General features: G+C 47.5%; 1 protein-coding gene across 1 annotated transcript; it reads right to left on the bottom strand.

Annotated features, from left to right (window-relative positions):
- Window positions 1-12,206: 12,206 nt before the first annotated feature.
- LOC104050085 (lymphocyte antigen 6E-like) lies at window positions 12,207-17,165 on the bottom strand. The gene is made up of 3 exons (XM_009510887.2): window positions 17,074-17,165; window positions 13,203-13,322; window positions 12,207-12,418 (listed from the first exon to the last, which is right to left on the bottom strand). The coding sequence occupies exons 1-3, from the start codon at window positions 17,123-17,125 to the stop codon at window positions 12,207-12,209; spliced, it is 384 nt and encodes a 127-aa protein (XP_009509182.1). The 5' UTR covers window positions 17,126-17,165.
- Between the last annotated feature and the right edge of the window lie 561 nt (window positions 17,166-17,726).

Below are 17,726 nucleotides of genomic sequence, written 5' to 3'. Positions count from 1 at the left end.
TCCCTGTCCTTCTTGAACTGCGGGGGCCCAGAACTGGACACAGTACTACAGATGTGGCTCCACTAGGGCAGAGCAGAGGGGGAGGATGACGTCCCTCACCCTGCTGGCCACACTCCTTTTCATGCACCCAAGGATGCCATTGGCCTTCTTGGCCACAAGGGCACAGTGCTGGCTCAGGGTCAGCTTGTTGTCCACCAGCACTCCCAGGGCCTTCTCAGCAGAGCCGCTTTCCAGTAGTTCAGCCCCCAGCCTGTGCTGGTGCGTGGGTTGTTCCTCCCCTTGGGCAGGACCTTGCACCTGCAAGGTCCCTCTGTGATCTGCCTTTCGGCCAGGTCTTAAACCCCCTCGCTGTCCTCTCACCTAACCCACACTTCCTTAGCTTGTCCGTGGGGATGTTAGGGGAGACAGTGTCAAATGCCTTACTGAAATCAAGACAGGCAACATCCACTGCTCTCCCTTTGTCACACCATCATAGCCAGCCAGTCACGCCATCATAGAAGGCTATCAGGTTGGTCAAGCTTTTCTCTCCCCTTGATGAATCCATGTTGACTACTTCTGATAACCTTCTTGTCCTCTACATGCCTGGAGATGACCTCCAGGATGAACTGCTCCACCACCTTTCCAAGGATGGAGGTGAGGCTGACTGGCCTATAGTTTCCCAGGTCCTCCTTCTTGCCCTTTTTGAAGCCTGGAGTGACACTGGCGACCCTGCAGTCCTCGGGCACCTCTCCTGTCCTCCATGACCTTTCAAAGGTGTTGGAGATTGGCTTGGCAACAGCACCCGCCAGCTCCCTCAGCACTCGTGGGTGCATCCCATCGGGGCCCGTGGATTTGTGAGGATGCAGTTTGCATAGGTGATCTCTGACCCAATCCTTCCCAACCGATGGTAAGTCTTCATTTCTCCAGATTTTCTCTTACCTCTGGGGGCTGGGATGCCTGAGGGCCAACCTTGGCAGTAAAGACTGAAGCAAAGAAGGCATTCAATAACTCTGCCTTCTCTGCATCCTGTGTCACCAGGACACCCACATCGTTCAGCAGCGGGCCCACAGTTTCCCCAGTCTTTCTTTTACTGCTGGTGTATTTGAAGAAGCTCTCCTTGTTATGCTTGACATCCCTTGCCAGATTTAGTGAGGGGAGTGTACCAGACACAGAAGGAACAGGAGAGCTGAAGGAACATGCTATGCCTTCCTGATACTCACAAATTAAATCTCAGGTGCTGCACCCCAAAGCAGAGATAAATGCTATGAGATTGCTCACATGTATGCCACAAAAAGCCAGACCGACTCTTTCGGGCAGAACCTGAACTTGGTCTGTATGAGACAGAGGTCTTGTGAGAGTATCTGAATTACGGTTGCTCCGGCTACCACAAAGCTGAAACTTCCCAGTTTTTTTAGCATTTGATTTGTAAACCAGAGAATGAAACAGTCCCAGCAGCCCACTCCAGTGGAAGATATTAGGCCACAGAAACACACTTCTTGCAATTAGTTCTTGCTTGAATAACTGGCAATGACAACTAAAAATGAGCCATGGGAGAGAAAAGGGAAGTGGGGGGTTGCAGGCACAGAATGTTTTTCTTTCCAGGTAGTTGACTGGAAAGCAGCTCTGCTGCAAAGGGCCTGGGAGCGCTTGTGGACAACAAGCTGACCCTGAGCCAGCACCGGGCCCTTGTGGCCAAGAAGGCCAACGGTATCCTGGGGTGCATTAAAAGGAGCGTGGCCAGCAGGGCGAGGGAGGTTATCCTCCCCCTCTACTCTGCCCTAGAGAGGCCACATCTGGAGTGTTGTGGCCAGTTCTGGGCCCCCGCAGTTCAAGAAGGGCAGGGAACTGCTGGAGCAAGGCCAGCGCAGAGCTGCCAAGGGCATCAGGGGCTGGAGCATCTCCCTTATGAGGAAAGGCTGAGAGACGTGGGTTTGTTCAGCCTGGAGAAGAGAAGACTGAGGGGGGATCTCATCAATATCTATGAATATCTAAAGGGTGGGTGTCAGGACGATGGGACTGGACTCTTTTTAATAGTAGCCGATGACAGGACAAGGGGCAATGGGCACAAGTTGGAATGCAGGAAGTTCCACTTAAACATGAGGAAAAACTGCTTTACCTTGAGGGTGCCAGAGCAGGGGCACAGGCTGCCCAGAGAGGCTGTGGGGTCCCTTCCCTGGAGACATTCACCCCCCGCCTGGACGTGGCCCTGTGCCCCTGCTCTGGGGGTGCCTGCTCCAGCAGGGGGTGGGACGGGGTGAGCTCCAGAGGTCCCTTCCAACCCCCACCAGTCTGTGATTCTGTGATCCCCAAGAGAAGTGTACAAGGGCCTACAGCTTTCTCATTTCCTCCCCATACAAATTTAACATTATCAGTTCCAGTGTTACCTGGATAGGCCCCATGTGCTGCTGTGGAGGAAGAGAGAGGACCTAAGAGTGACACAGGACACAACTCACCATGGGATCTCGAGCTGGAGTCATGCTAATACTACTGAAATGGCTGGGCAGGGACAGCATTAATTACGGGATGCTGCAAACGGAAGAGTTGGGCAGAGCAACTGGGGACCAATTTGCTATGGTGGAATATGTGCCAGGTAAGGATGCCCTTGCCAGTCTAAGTCCATGTCTCCCACCTCCTTACCAAGGCTGTGGTGTGGGAGAGCAGACTGCAGAGCTCAACACAGCAACTGCCTGATGGCAGGGCTTTCGGTATCAGAGCAATGCGCAGCAGAACACTGCACTGAATGATCCAGCCTTTTGCAAGTTTGGGGGTTGTTGGGCAGCTTCGTTGAACCATTAACTTCATGCCGTGAATGCGAGGCAGAAAAGTGTGTCTTCAGAAGAAGAGGATGGAAGTAAGAAAGGCAGCAGGGGTGGAGCCCAGCAGCAGGAATGTGGTCTGTGCTGTGGAATGGTGGACACAAGTACAAAAACATGCTTAAGAGAAAAGCAGATAAGGAAGCAGCTGAATCAAAAAGCAGACCGGTGCTAGAGACAATATTTCAAGGTTTGTATGCCGGGGAGGACTGGCTAGGCTTTAAGTCAGGAAAGTAAGACTATGGCGGCTCCTTTCAAGGGTCAAGGGAGCAGGTTAGCAGAGATGGATGGAGTTACGAGGCCTGCAAGGCTTCGGTGCTGAATTGGCGCTTTAGGAGTTTGAACTTGGAACATGGGCCCACTAAAAGCTTTCTCCGCTTCTTTGGAGCCAGGTGGCATGTGGAAAGTTTCCTTCACTGTAACATTTTGGTTTCAGGGCTTGGGTGAGACTTCCTGAGCCTTGCCAGGGCTGTGCACGTGGGTGTCTTGTGAGGCATCTAAACGCCAGCTGAGTTTGCAAATTAGGTTTTTCCCCAGTTAGTGGAACACAGTTGATTTGCGGAGCAAAACCTGCTGAAAATACCTTGCGTAGATGCCACAGGAAGGGGACAAAATACTTTCTTTTCAATAGTTACGTTGTTCTCTGGAGATGTGAAGTGTTCGGACTTCTGCTGGAGAGGATAGGAACTGTTCTGTGGAAGAGTCCTGTCTGACCTGCCACAGCTATCTCACTGTAAAGTGTGGAGTATCAGTTGTGCAGAGCAGAGGACTGAGAGGACATGATCTCCTGTCTAGCCTGAAAAAGCAGGAGCCCAAGATCTCCATCCCTGCTGCAAGGTGTGTTTCCTCTCAGATAGGCAAGTATCTTCACCCCGAGCAGCCTGCTGCAACTCAGCCATGGCATGAAGGCCCTCACTGCCCCAGGTACTGGCATAGCCTCCTACACTGCAAAGAGCACTGGAGCCATGATGCACCACCCCCAGGACTCCTGCTCATACCATCCTGCTCCACCTGACTTCATATGCCAGCCCTTCCCCGTCATCCCACCCCTGGGCGTTTTCCTTCCTGAAGCCCCATTTGGTTGCTCTGGGTCAGAGTCACCCAGAAGACCTTCAGGAACATTCTTGGATCATCCAAGGATGCTCCAGACACAGGTTTTTCATGGGTGAACCAAGCCACAGGTGCATCTTTGAGCCTTCTTGCTGTCTACAGTACCAAACAGGTCACTGTCCTCCGTCATGCTGACAGGCCACTCTCTGCTGCAGCTCACGTGGACAGACCTGAGGTGGTTCTCAGTTAGCTACCAAGATTCCTCAAAATGTGGGTCCCTAACTAGGTACATCTTTGGGCTGCAGTATCTACTGGGGTAGGACCTTCATCCACCCACTTAAACCACAACCGCCGTAACAGTCAGGCTGTTATTTATGAATTTTCTTCTATGATTGATGTCAATGTTTCCATTTTCCATCTCTCCCAGGGCTGCTAAAGTGAAAGTGGTTCACTGGCTGGTGCATGCTCAGTCAGTATTAGAGAAATTGGTATTCTCACACCTCCTTCTTCCAGAGCCTGCGTGACTCACCCTGTCCTGCTTGTTTATTCTCGGCTTTTGACAGGAAAATAATTGTGAAGCTTTAAGCAGGGGTCATTACTCAGGCAAAAAGTTAAGCTCTGATTGCTGCTGTGATCTCTCCAGGCTGCTTGAAATGTGCTGGAAGATACGTCCATGTCTGGATCGACCACGCTACTGCTGAAGAAAGAGTTGCTCTAGAGTGCTCCAGCATTATAAACTGACTCCCATACAAATGAGCTCATGCTCTCATACCCTGAGCACACATTTAAGCCCAAGCCTTAGCCAGGACTATGCTGTAGGTAGGACTGTCTCCAACCGTCTCGTGGATGGACCTTGGACCCATGTTGTAGGTGGTTTGTCTCCAGCTCTGTTTCTGGCCTTGTGACCCTGTCTCTGCATGGTCCTTGACCTACGTAGTAGGTACGTCCATCTCCAGTCTGATCTCCGTCTCCTAGGTGAGCTTTGGACTCATGGTGTAGCCTTGTTTCCAGTCCTGGCCTTTTTTCAACCATCTGCAGGTTCTGCAGTGACTTGCAAAGATTCCTGTGCCTGGGGGTATCTCCCCTCCCACAGCAGGGACCTCATCACCTGGTTTTTGTGGGGAGGAAAAAGGAATTTCAGGCCCTTCCCCATCCTTTCCACCAAAAATGTGCCTCTCTAAATACGGAAATCACCAGGCTCCGGGGAGGCTGCACAAACTATGTTGAAGCTGTAGGCAAGTTGCTGAGCTTGTGGAGATATGTAGCAGAATTGTTGAGTTTGGTATGAAAGACTGTGCTGGTTTTGGCTGGGGTAGTTAAATTTCTTCACAGTAGCTAGTGCGGGGCTGTGGTTTGGGTTTGTGCTGGAAACAGTGTTGAGAATACAGGGATGTTGTCGCTATTGCTGAGCAGGGCTTACACAGATTCAAGGCTTTTTCTGCTTCTCACCCCACCCCACCAGCGAGTGGGCTGGGGGTGCACAAGGGGTTGGGAGGGGACACGGCTGGGACAGCTGACCCCACCTGACCCCAGGGATATTCCATACCGTATGACGGTCACGCTCAGCATATAAAGCTGAGGGAGGGAGGAGGAAGTGGGGGACATTCAGAGTGATGGCGTTTGTCTCCCTGGGTCACTGTTATGCCTGATGGAGCCCTGCTTTCCTGGGGATGGCTGAGCACCTGCCTGCCCATGGGAAGGAGGGAATGAATTCCTTGTTTTGCTTTGCTTGCACACGCGGCTTTTGCTTTACCTCTTAAACTGTCTTTATCTCAACCCATGAGTTTTCTCACTTTTCTGATTCTCTCCCGCATCCCACCAGGGTGGGGATGAGGGGGGTGAGTGAGGTGCTGTGTGGTGCTTAGTCACTGGCTGGTGTTAAACCACAAAGACATAGGAGTGGGAATGTGCAAGTGTGTGAAAGCACCTAGAAGAAACAGCAGAGCAAGGGTTACAAGGAAAGGCATGTACTGACTGCTCTAGAGCACCCTGTTTCTGATTACATTCAAATGAAGAGGAGGAACAAACTGACATTAGATAAGAGTCTCCAGAGGATGAAAAACATTGTGGGAGAAAAAAAAATAGAAACCAACCAAATAAAGAAAATTAAGTGGGAGATTCAGGAATTTCACCTAAGAAGGCCAAAATAAAAGGGAAAAGGAGCCAAAACAGCATCCTCTCTCAAACGACTCTAAAAGGCAAGTCCAAAATCAGTTTGTGGTGCTCTGCCAAGAACCTCAGAGCATGATGCACCTCAGAGCTGCATAGCTGTAATCTCTTGGCTACCTGTGGCATAGAAGTGACACTGGCCAGATCTTGGCACACACATGTTGGTGCTTGTAAGACAGTGATGAAATTAAATCTGTGAGGATGAATGTGAGAGGGCAAATTCAACTCGCTTAGAGATTTTGTATTATAAAATTGCTTTCTTCTCCCAGAAGACCTCGCAGTGAGTTTTATTACACTAATTTCCTGTAGACTGCAAAAAAGAGTTTCTTGTTCCCAGGAGCAAAGTCTGCATGTTATCTAGTTACTGATCAACTTCTAATGCTGGAGAAGGCCCTGGAGCTGGAAGGAGGTCCCAGATGAGCACTGGACACAGCCCGTGTGTGTTTCCTGGCCATCCTGGAACAAGGAAGATTGAACCCCTGTCACCCCCATGCATGATGGTGGTGCTTTGTATGGTGTTTAGGGATTTGCCTAGGTGAGAAATCAGCTGAAAGAGGAGAAAACCATATGTCATTCATACTATGCAGAGCTGTCTCTCCGCTGACTGGCTCAGCATATCTATTGCTTTTACTGGTGACTGAGATCCTGGGAATCATAGAATGTCCTGAGCTGGAAGGGACCCACAAGGACCATCGAGCCCAGCTCCTGTCCCTGCACAGGACACCCCAAATCCACACCAGGTCTCTGAGGGCCTTGTCCAAGTGCTTCTGGAATATCGCCAGGCTGGTGCCGTGATGCCTCCCTGGGGAGCCTGTTCCAGGGCTCCACCACCCTCTGGGGGAAGAACCTTTCCCTAATGCCCAGCCTAACCCTCCCCTGGCCCATCTCCCTGCCGTTCCCTCGGGGCCTGGCGTTGGTCACCAGAGAGAAGAGACCAGCCCTGCCCCTCCTCCGCCCCTCGGGAGGGAGCTGCAGAGCACCATGAGGCTGCCCTCGGCCTCCTCTGCTCCAGACTGAACAAACCAAGGGACTTTACCTTCTTCTTATACAGTTTCCCCTCTAAACCCTTCCCCAACTCCATGGCCTCCTCTGGACACTCTCCAGTAGCTTTATATCTTTAACGTCCCATGGCACCATAGTGGAACCCCTGGTGGAACCCTGTGGAAACCTGAGGGTGTTCTGGGAGTTGAACATCCTTTGGAGTAAAAGTCCTACATGATGTCAGTGGATCTTTGGGTCACCTTTGCTGCTAGACATTGCTACATTGCTGTATATTTGGCTTTGATCAACCTGATCTAGTGGCAGGTATCCCTGCCCATGGCAGGGGTATTGGAACTAGATGGTCTCTAAGGTCCCACAATACTGCTCTAGTGAGGGGAACTAGCACCCACAACACGTACCTGGGAATGACAGAAAGGAGACAGAGAGGATCAGGAGAGGCAACTGAGTTCATTCTCCAGCCCCATTGAAGACACCAATGAGATGCTGAGGACAGTATTTTTCTATCATGCTTTGATGCATCTTGATAATGATGCTCAAGCTGCTGATGCTGGAGGCAGTTCTCCCAGCAAGAATCTCCAACTCTTCACTATCTGTTAGATGCTAGGAAACCTCTTTGGTACTATCTAGAAGCTACTTTGCTGCTATGTGAAACCTAAAGCAAGAAGTAGGGAGAATGGAGCAGCCCACACAATTCTTTTGGAGAAGAAACTGGAAGGATCTTATCCCATCACACCAGTTTACACTTCTCAGTGCAAAATGTAAGACTTTTCAATGGACTGCAAAGTTCCAACAAGGTCACCTTCTTTTTCATAATTTTTTTCCGTAAGTTTGTCACATGTTCAACTTGTGATCTGTTATAACACTTACTAGAACTTCTTTTTCTGCCAGATAGCTGCAAGGGAGATTTCCTCATCTTGTATGTGTACAGATGATAGGTCCACACTACCTGTAGAGTTTTGTGCTTGTCCTTCCTAAATTGCATCTTCTTTCTCAGACTATTGCTTAGATTTATTGGGGTCACACAGAATTCGCCTATTTGCAGATGCTCCCAGTTTGTCAGCTGCAAGCTCCATGAATTTATTCTCTAATCTGTCATTCAAACCAGTAATTAAAATATTGCATCATACCAGAGACAAGGCAAGCCACAGAGGATCCTGTTTAATAGATGATTCAAGTTTGACAGCAGACTGTTGACAGTTATTTGCTCATGATTTTAGCTAGACTGTATTTTCTTAGTTTGCTTATGAGACTGTCATGTGATAAGGTGCCAAAAGCTTTATTAACACTAAGCTATGTGACAGGTACCACTTTCACCCTAACTATAGATTTTGTCGTCTTGTCACAGGTGGGAATAACACCCATCTGTCACAAAGCTCTTGCTGTTCATCCCCATCACTTTGATAGCCCCTACACCATGGCAAATCGTTTGAAGACTTATTTCAGAGCTTTTTCCAAGACTAGGGTCTGGGTTGACTCCTCTGTGTGGCCCCAAAGCCTCACCCCCACCCCCTTTATAACGATGGACCCTCAGTTTGGTGGTATCCAGTCTTCTGAAATACCCAGAGTTCCCTATTGTGAAGAAATAGGAGCAGGTGAAACAGGCTGGGTTTGGTAGCTGTGATAGATGCCAAAGATTTCTTTTCCCAATGCCTCTGTGCCTGGACACCACTTATTTTGGCTGATATCCCTCGCTGATGTGCATATTCATATTGAAAACACCACCTTTTATTTACTTAGACCTGTGCCCTGCTGCATTTTAATATTCCTGCTTTTGATGTGTTAGTTGGCTAATCTGTGTTAATCTCATGAACATCTGCAGCAGCAAAACAGCTCTGGTGCTCTTGTGTTAGATGTGGTTAGTGTCTCCACACCTGTCTTCCCTTTTACTCTGCAGATACTGCAGGCTGGAAACAAAACCGCATCTCCTGACTCTGGGTGTGCAGCTCAAAGTTGTGAGATTGCAAAACAAATTCTACACTGAAGGGGCACCTCCAAGCATCACCTGGGTGTCTTCTCCCAGCAAGCACAGTTAAGCCTGCAGAATGCCACCAACCAAACATCACACTGCAGCTTCGTTTGAAAAGCCAAATGTGACTGATTCTTCCCATGGAGGAAGAGGAGACTTGGCTGTCCTGGGCCACAGGAGCCCTGATCTTCTACCTGCACCTTCCTCCAGCCCAGGGAAGGCAGGTACTGGTGTGGAAAGGGATCTATGACTTTGCCATTAGCCAGACCAACATGTGTCCCATTTCTTATCCCCAACCAAGAAGGACAGCTTTTATGTATCCCTCTTCCTTCTTTATTTGAAAGAGTTTCAGTGATTTCCCACTCAGAGAATCAGCTCTGACAAAGTCCATTCACAAATCCTATCCCCTTACTCACTTTTCTGAGACCTTCAGCTCCTCATTCATGACTGTGGGCTTTCAGTCCAGGAACCAGCTGGGTGGTAGTATGACTGGCAATGCAACCAGTAAATCCTTTTAAACACAGTGAAAACATTAAGGCACATCACCTACAAAGGATAAATTAGCATAATCCTGGTACGATCAGGTGCTCTAGCATCGAGAAAATTCAAGAAAAGAAAAGAGACCTAGGGACACCTCTATCCATTTTATCTTGTTGGAGGCAATACCTGTTTGGGTGCTGTCAGCTGGCAGCACTTAAACTGGCATGGTGAAGAGGAGAGGAAGAGCTAGGAAGGCAATAAGGGACTGCAAGGAGGCACGATGCATGCAGAAATCTGGTGGCTGGAGAAAGTCCCTGTAAGCAGAAGCGAGCAGCTTTTTTAAGAGCGTCCAGTTGCCGGGGATCCCAGTGCAGAAGTGGAATGCCACAAAAGGGAGTCCTCAGTAGTGGCAGCTGGGCTCAGCTGGGCTCTGAGCCCACTTGGAGCACTTCTGCCTCCAGACCCTGCTCTAAAAAAAGGTCTGGATGAGGTTTGTTCTCCCTCCTTCTCTCTGCCCATCTCAGTCCTCCACATGCCACCAGCCTCAGTGGACCTGTCTCAACCCTTGACTCGTTCCCTCCCTGCCAGCTGGTCTCACCCACCAGGTCTTTGCCTTCTCAATTCCAGTGAAACTGGTTGAGGTATAAATTGCTCCTTCTGCTTCCCCTTTCCTGTGCCAACTTGCCTGGTGGTAAAGACAGTAATAGCTTTGGCCCGGAGCCCAACTTTCCTAGAGTTTTTTAAAAGCACACGATGTATTGCAGGGAAGAAGCATTTTCCCTCTGCGTGGGGTATTTGTCAAGCATGTGCTTGTGGCACTGGGACACAACACGGCCACCACAGCCCCTACCAGTGCTGCCAGCCCCTGCCCTTAGCAGCTGGACATCTCTTCCTCCCTTTTGGTTTAAAAAGTCTTTCCCTTCCCCTTTTCCATCATAGTTTTCCTTCCCCTTTTGGTAGTCTTTGGTGAGAGAAAATTGACAGCATTTAAAAGACGTGCAGATGCGGCACTTCAGGGCATGGTTTAGGAGACCTGGTAGTGTTAGGCTGATGGTTGGACTTGATGATCCTAGAGGTCTTTTACAACCTTAATGATTCTGTGATTCTACGTTCTGCTGGCAAGTTCACATTTGGTCCTCTTGACATCTGTCATCCCCGGGCATGGCTCACCAGTAGGCTCAGATCAATGGGCGTTAGCATCTTCTTGTCGTTGCCCAGCACTGGGGCGTCACCTCCATTTCCTCTGTTTCCTTCCTGTACATTAAACAAAATGTTTAAAACCAGGCCCTGGGCTTCAGAGTTCACAGTACAAACCATGAGGTTGATGAGGCATCTTTGGCTGATCGTCCCCTTGGGAAACAAGTCGCTTTGTCATCCAGGCAAGTGTGAGACATCTCAAAAACGTGCATCCTTCCACATGTGCAACCAAAACACAGCAGATTTCCAAGGCAATGCTTCAGACAAACCGAAGATGTCATTTAGCCATCAAATACAACATCTCATCCAAAAACAAAAACAAAAACAAAAACCCCCTTGAATTGTTTGGATGAGCTCTGGTTTCCCCCAGAACACAGCTGAGCTAGTGATGCTGCCAACTCTTCCTCTTCTTTTTGTTTTTTGGGTTTTTTTTTTTTGTTTTCCAGAAAAGTGAGCTTGCAGCAGGAGCTGTGACCAAGAAGCTCGGGGCTGTTTGTTTTAGTCTCTGGCTGCCTGCCCTTCTTCTTCTCTGTAGACACCCCCAGGCCTCCTACAGTGCTTTTCTGTCTCCCCTCAGCTGCAGCTCGCGCAGGGAGAGGAGGGAACAGAGTGCCTGGATTGCAAAACCAAACAAAGCCCAGCATAATCAATCGTTTCTATGCCAGGAATATGGTTTTGTAGAAACCATCTCACAATCTCTAAATGACTGGAGTTGGCAACAGCTGTCAGGTTGGTTTGGCCCTGCAAAAAAAGAGGGAAATAGATATGGGGACATCTTCTTTTCCAGCTGGACCAGGTCCATAAGGAGGCAGTGTGCAGGCAATTCCCAACGCAGTGCTTACTATGCTGCCCCGCTCTTCCCTCCTCCCTCCTGTCCCCCCGCCGGTACCCTGCTGCTGCCCTTCCTCTCTCAGTCACATTTGCTCCTCTCCTTTTCCCCGAGCTCAGCCAACACATCAGAGCTGGGCGATAAAGGATGCTCATTCCAAAATGTGATACCCCTTCAGGAGCAAAGAGCCAGAGGAGCCAGAAATTGTTCTCCACTGAGGCTGGAGGAATGTCCAAAACATGCCAGAAATAAGCTTTACCTCTGCTTACTTGTTTGTGACCTGCTTGACTGATGTGATGTGTGATAACCAACTTACTGCGAACAGAAGATACTGGACATCCCCTCTGCGCTGACATAACTATTGAGCTATTACCTGCGTTTCAGGCAGGGTGGGTTGTTATTCCTCACAGTGCTTTGAAACTCAAAGAGACAAAAATATATATTCAGGGATCTCTTCAGAGTTGTAACAATTTGAAGCCCAAATATGTCAAAAGGGCTGTCTTTTATGTGTTTTCTTAGGTGACTTGAATGTCTGGGGACACTTAGGATTCAAGTAGGCTTAGGAAATCAATGGGAGTTCAGCACCTAACTTACTTAGACTCTCTCAAAAATCCCAGGGGAAGCTCAGCAACAAAGCACAACTCTGAGAGCAGTAATTATCCCAGAGCAACATACTTTTATTTCAACAACAATGCCATCATGGGGAGTTTTTTCTAAGCTGTCACAGTCCAGATGCAAAGATGTAAGTGATGCTGGCTAGGACAGCCAGGGACATCACTCCAGAGCTGCTCTGCTTGCTGCTGACTCCATTCACATTGCATAATGGTTTCTCACAGCAAGAAACCCTCTGAGAGGTTTGGTTTTTTTGCTGACTTGTTGCTGGACACGTTGGAGAACACATCTTAGAGATGACATATTTGGGCTTGTTGGGCTCTAATGCAGGAGAAGGGGAAAAAAAAAAGAAAGAGTAGAATGTAAGAATCGCTCTTAAGATGTTTCCATGACTAAATCTGCATTGGTGAATAAAAGGTGACCAGGGACTAGTCCCTGAGGCAAATCTGTCCTCTGCTCAGGACTACTAACAGTTTGGCCATGTCCACACTGGTGCAACATGATGCTGGTGTTCTCTGGGCTCCATGTTTCATCTGTCCCTCAAGTGGAATTAGCATGTGTGGGTGGCTTTCAGTTCAAGCTGCCTGAAGCAATGCTTAGGCTGGGTTGCTTTCCACCAGGACACTTTTCCTACAGCATAAAACTAGAGGGCATGTATTGTGTGACCTGAGATTTGGTCTGAGAGCGCACGGAGGTGTTTGAGCGTGCACAGCCCCAAGGACAGACCTGAGGATTGTGCACAGCCGGGGAGGTCAGCCATGGCACAGTTTTGCCCAAACACTTTTGAAGACAGCCCCGGGGACTGAGTATTACCATAGCAAGAACTAGCTGGGGCGGTCAGTGCAAAGCTGGGGGGAGCTAACCATGAAGCAGTGCACACAGCCCCAAGCCTGAGTTCAGTCTCTGGTGCTTATAGATGCACCTTCAGCACCTCCCTAACTCCTGGTAACAACATCAAGCACGTATCAACACTGCAGTGACCACAAGAGCCACAAGGTCAGTGTTTCCGTGATCAGGACTATTGTTTCCATACGTGGCTGCGCCCGGGATGAAATCCCATTCTTGGGACTGCTCTTCTACAGCACAAACATGTTCAGAAACATACTTGTTCCGACGTTGTTACGGACAGTCACGCAGTATTTGTCTTCCTTTGTGCACATGGAAATGGTCAAACAGTTTTTGTTGGTCTCCTGTTCTTGGCAAACATAGCACATAAATGAGAAAGCTGGGAGGAAAAAAGGGGGGAAGAAAAAGCACATTACACGGTTTAGGAACCACAATACCTACAATCCAGATATCTCCATTTTCTTAGTTATAGCCTGATGAATGCTTGTGTGTGAAGGACCAGTGTCTTTCTTTATCCCTTGACCCGTGGCAGCAGTGTTAAATCCCTCTCTGTCTCATATGTCTCAGACTGCGAAGTGTTATCGATCTGTTTGCAATCTCTGGCAGCAGTAGATGTGAGTGGAATTCAAGGATTTGGGGTCTTTTATGATGGAGATTATTGCTGAGCAATAGCTTCTCTGTCCTGAGAGCTCTGCCATGTGAATTGCCAACTACTGCTCAGCCACCTCTCCTGAGCAAGCCTAGGCAGGACTTGCAAGGGAGAATTTGAGGATGTCTGGAGCATTTTGAGGATGTGGACAATGCCCAGTGTCCTACTTCTCTTTCATTGTCTCAGATGCTACTGTCACATATTCTTTCTCGTGGTCAAAAGCCACTAACTGAACTGGCCTAACCTCAGTCCTAGGAAGCCTGATGAGAGTAGTCAGATTCTCTGTCCAACTTCTGCATACTACTGACAGATAGAGAATGAATGGGAAGTCTTAACCAAAAGTATGGTTTAACTGGTAAACACAGATTTGGTGGGAAAATTCATACATTTACGATACAGATAGAGAAGATGACTGGCAGGAAGGGCAGGCAGCGATGAGCTGTCTTGTCTGTCTAGAATACACCGCTTGCCTTCAAAATCAGAAGGTGGTAGGTAGACCTCTGGAAAGCCTCTGTAAAGTTATGATAAAAAAGGAAGAAGAGCAAAACCACAGTGTGGATGAGAAACCACACCAAATTCTCTGCAGAACGCTCCCCAGCTAGGCAGATTAATTGATATATAGGTTTTATGGTAGTGGATGGGTTCTGAGCTTGCAAAGCCACCCTGAGCAAAGTATGTGTTTTCGTGTGTAGGTGAGGGGATGGGTTACTCTAAAAACAAACACGGCTATTTTTGGAAAGGGAAGCAAACACAGCACAGAATGCTTGCTAAGTTCCTGATAAAAGTCTAGGGACAGTCTGTCAGTATGGAAAGGGCAGAAAGCGACTAGAGGACACGTTCCTGTGAGGGCAGTTTTGTCCGATAAGAAGTTGGCAGTAAGAAAGTGGAAGGGCAGTGTAGGTCAGAGGGGCCATTAAATGAGAAGTTCCTGATGGAAGGGGAAGGAAGGGGAAGGGAACGGAAGGGAAGCAAGAAGTTACCAACTGTTGATGCTGAGAGAGCCGTAACACTGTGTAGCTTTTTTGCTTTGTTCATCACTAAAAAAAAAGTTGAATTTTCATGTACAGGGTAGAGGAAATGCAATAAGGTTTTACCAAAATTTTTGGCACAATCTTGAATGACATTGTTATGAGCAAGCCCAGGAAACACAAGCTAGTGAAAATGCAACAGAATGGGTGCAAAGCCAGACATGACAACCCACCCCCCCACCCCCTCCCAGGGTAGTTCACAATGATTATTGGTCAAACCAATTGGAGCAATGGAACTGCTCATAAGGTTCTCCAGAGCTCTGCTGTGGGCTCAGGTCTATACAGTATCATCACTAGTGACAGTAGGGATGGGGTAGAGGATGCACATCACATTTTCAGATGATGCCAAGGACAAAATAGCTGAAAACACACTGTAAGTGGAGTTCTAAGTGATTTTGACAGATGGATGTAAAAAAAGAATTAAAAAAAGAATGGATGCAGCTTAGTAAAGAGAAATATATTACACTAAGATAAAAAGTAGCCACTTAAATGTAGGATGAGGAACTACTGGTTGAGTTACAATTAAGGACTGCTGTGTAAACATCAGGAGTCAACCATGTCACACTACAGTGATAAAAACAAACGTCACCCAAAGCAACACAGGCAGCAATGTCATGTGCAAGATATACAAAGTGGCATTTACACTCTGGCAAGGCCTCAGCTGGAACACCAATGACCAAATCTGTATGTGGCACTTCAAAAAATATGCAAAGCATTTGAAGAGACCAGAGGAGAGGGAGGAGAAATGGTCAGAGATCGTGAAAATATGACCTTGTAGAAAAGGTTGGAAGCATTTAGTTAGTTTATTAAAACTGAGAAAATGCTGAGGAAAGACACAGTAACCTTCTTCATGCAATCAAAAAGAATCTGCAAAGAAGAAAACAATAAACTGTTCTACACATCCGTTGTGAAAACACAGGAGAACTGTACAAAAAGAGATGTTAAGAGATATTAAGACTAGCTTTCTAAAAGGATGAGAATCTGAGCAGTTCCAAGCTGTGGAACCTTTTTGGTTGAAAACTTTCAACGACACATTAGACAAACATTTTCCTCGTTTGGCCCAGCACTGGAGCAGAAAAAAGGATCATGACCTTTTAAGACTTCTTCTGGACATAGTATACCTGCAACAGTGAGTTCATGGATGCAAATGGCAACAAGACCCTCTTTGGTGGGCTGAGAGATCAACAGTTTTGATCAAAACTTGCTTATCAGGGTCTTGAATGGGACCCCAGATCCATGAGAAGGATCAAATAACAGTTATCTCCAGGTATTCCTCTGTCCCTGTATTAGGCCAGAAAGCTGTCATCTCTTACTCTTCAATTTGAAAGCCTTGATATTAGAATCACTAGCCTTCTCTGATCTAGGCTGGGCTACAGAAAGGAGCTGTATGAAAGGCTGCCCTTAAGTCCGTTTGGAAGCTGATGCCAATATAAAATATCATGAGCCTACTACAGCAATTAGGTATCCCACCATGAATGCGTGCTATCAGAGTCTTGGATCTCTATTAGCTTTTCACTTCACCCTGGGTAACACTGAGGACATTGACTTTGATAATTACTCTCCCCTGTCCACGTTGTATCACTGCATTCAGGAATTATGGGCACAAAAAAATTTCTGGTTTTTAGAACCGAACACTCTTTTTCCTTCCCCAAAACTGGCCAAAGCTTCTGATCTTCCAGGCATGCTGCAGAACCATCTGTCCAGAAAATGTAGGAGTAGGGAGTTGATACATCAGAGAACAAGAATTAATTAGATGCCTCTTTCTCAACCCCTGCTAGATATATATCATGGTTTCTGGGAAACCATCAGGCGTGGAAGAAATATTGGCAATCTGGTCATTATTTCTATGTGCAAGTAGCGATGTAGCAACACATGTATATCAGTCCCAGAAGAAGGACACACGTTCAGAGTACCTCAGACCTCCCTTTGGGAGACGGATGCCTCTAACATGACATATGCACAGAAAAGCTCTTTTACCTCAGCCTCTGATTTAATCTATAAAAATTCTCACTGGTGGATTTCCTAGGAAGCAAGACACATGGCAAATTACATGGCTTGCTACAATGGAGGAAGCAGCAGTACAAAAAAGTCTGTAAAACACTCAAAAGCTGATATGGATAAAAAGTGTGTTTTGTTATGCTTTCTGGCACTTCCAGCTTCCATCCTTTGGGTAGATCCTATAGACCACTGCATCGATATAGCCTGGCATCCAGTGCCATACATTTAGAGCTCTATCACTCAGTATTGCCTGCTGGGAAGAAGAATTAGTTTATCAGGATCTTATTTCTGCAGAAAATCATTAATCAAGGTGCAAAGGAAGTTGGTGGCAACATGGCTGCAGCATTGCGATGCTGCAAAGTTGGTGACAGCCCTCTAAATTTTTGCCACGTGAAAAGTTTTCACTATCTTCTCTATAACCCTTATCTTAACTAGTAGCAGTATTAGAGGCTCACCTTGCTCCACACACAGGACAGCAGCCAGCAAGGTGACTAAAGCAGCCTTCATCTCCACCAGATCCTCTCAGCCAGACTGGGAAGATGTTTGGAGAGCAGGTTATATACCTTTTGAATGGCAGCAGTTTTACAGGTTCCAGATGGCTCGCGGGTGGACATGAAATCAACCCAAGGGTGTGTAATGTGCATGTGGGAGTTCTCCATGCTGGAGCCCATGGAACAGGCTGGCACCTTGGGGAAAAGACCTTTTAGCAACACATTTCCTGCTCTTCTGGTTGTATGAGTGATGGGAAATGAGGATCTGCTCTCCTCTGAGTTTTTTCCTTTCCTTCCTCCCAGCAGAAGCAGCAGCTGATGAAATAGCAGAGCCTGGAGGCACAGGAGGATATTCCTAGCAGTGCATTTTACTAATCCCTTTGGATACTCAGCGTGTGATGTACCAGGGTTGATACCATTAATTTTCATTAAGTATTCCACAGTACTAGAAAATCAGACTCTCAACTGGCCTGCACTGGCTTACCTCCAATAAAATCAGTGTATTTTAACGAAATGAAATTAGCTAATGGTTAGTTAAACAGAAGATTTTCCTCAATTTTTCATGTCAGTCTTCATTTCTTTATCAGTTTTCCATTACCTGTAGTTAATCCCTCTGT

The sequence above is a fragment of the Phalacrocorax carbo genome, chromosome 2, assembly GCF_963921805.1.
Source record: "Phalacrocorax carbo chromosome 2, bPhaCar2.1, whole genome shotgun sequence".
Taxonomy (NCBI): domain Eukaryota; kingdom Metazoa; phylum Chordata; class Aves; order Suliformes; family Phalacrocoracidae; genus Phalacrocorax; species Phalacrocorax carbo.
This window is presented reverse-complemented; position numbering and strand designations above follow the sequence as displayed.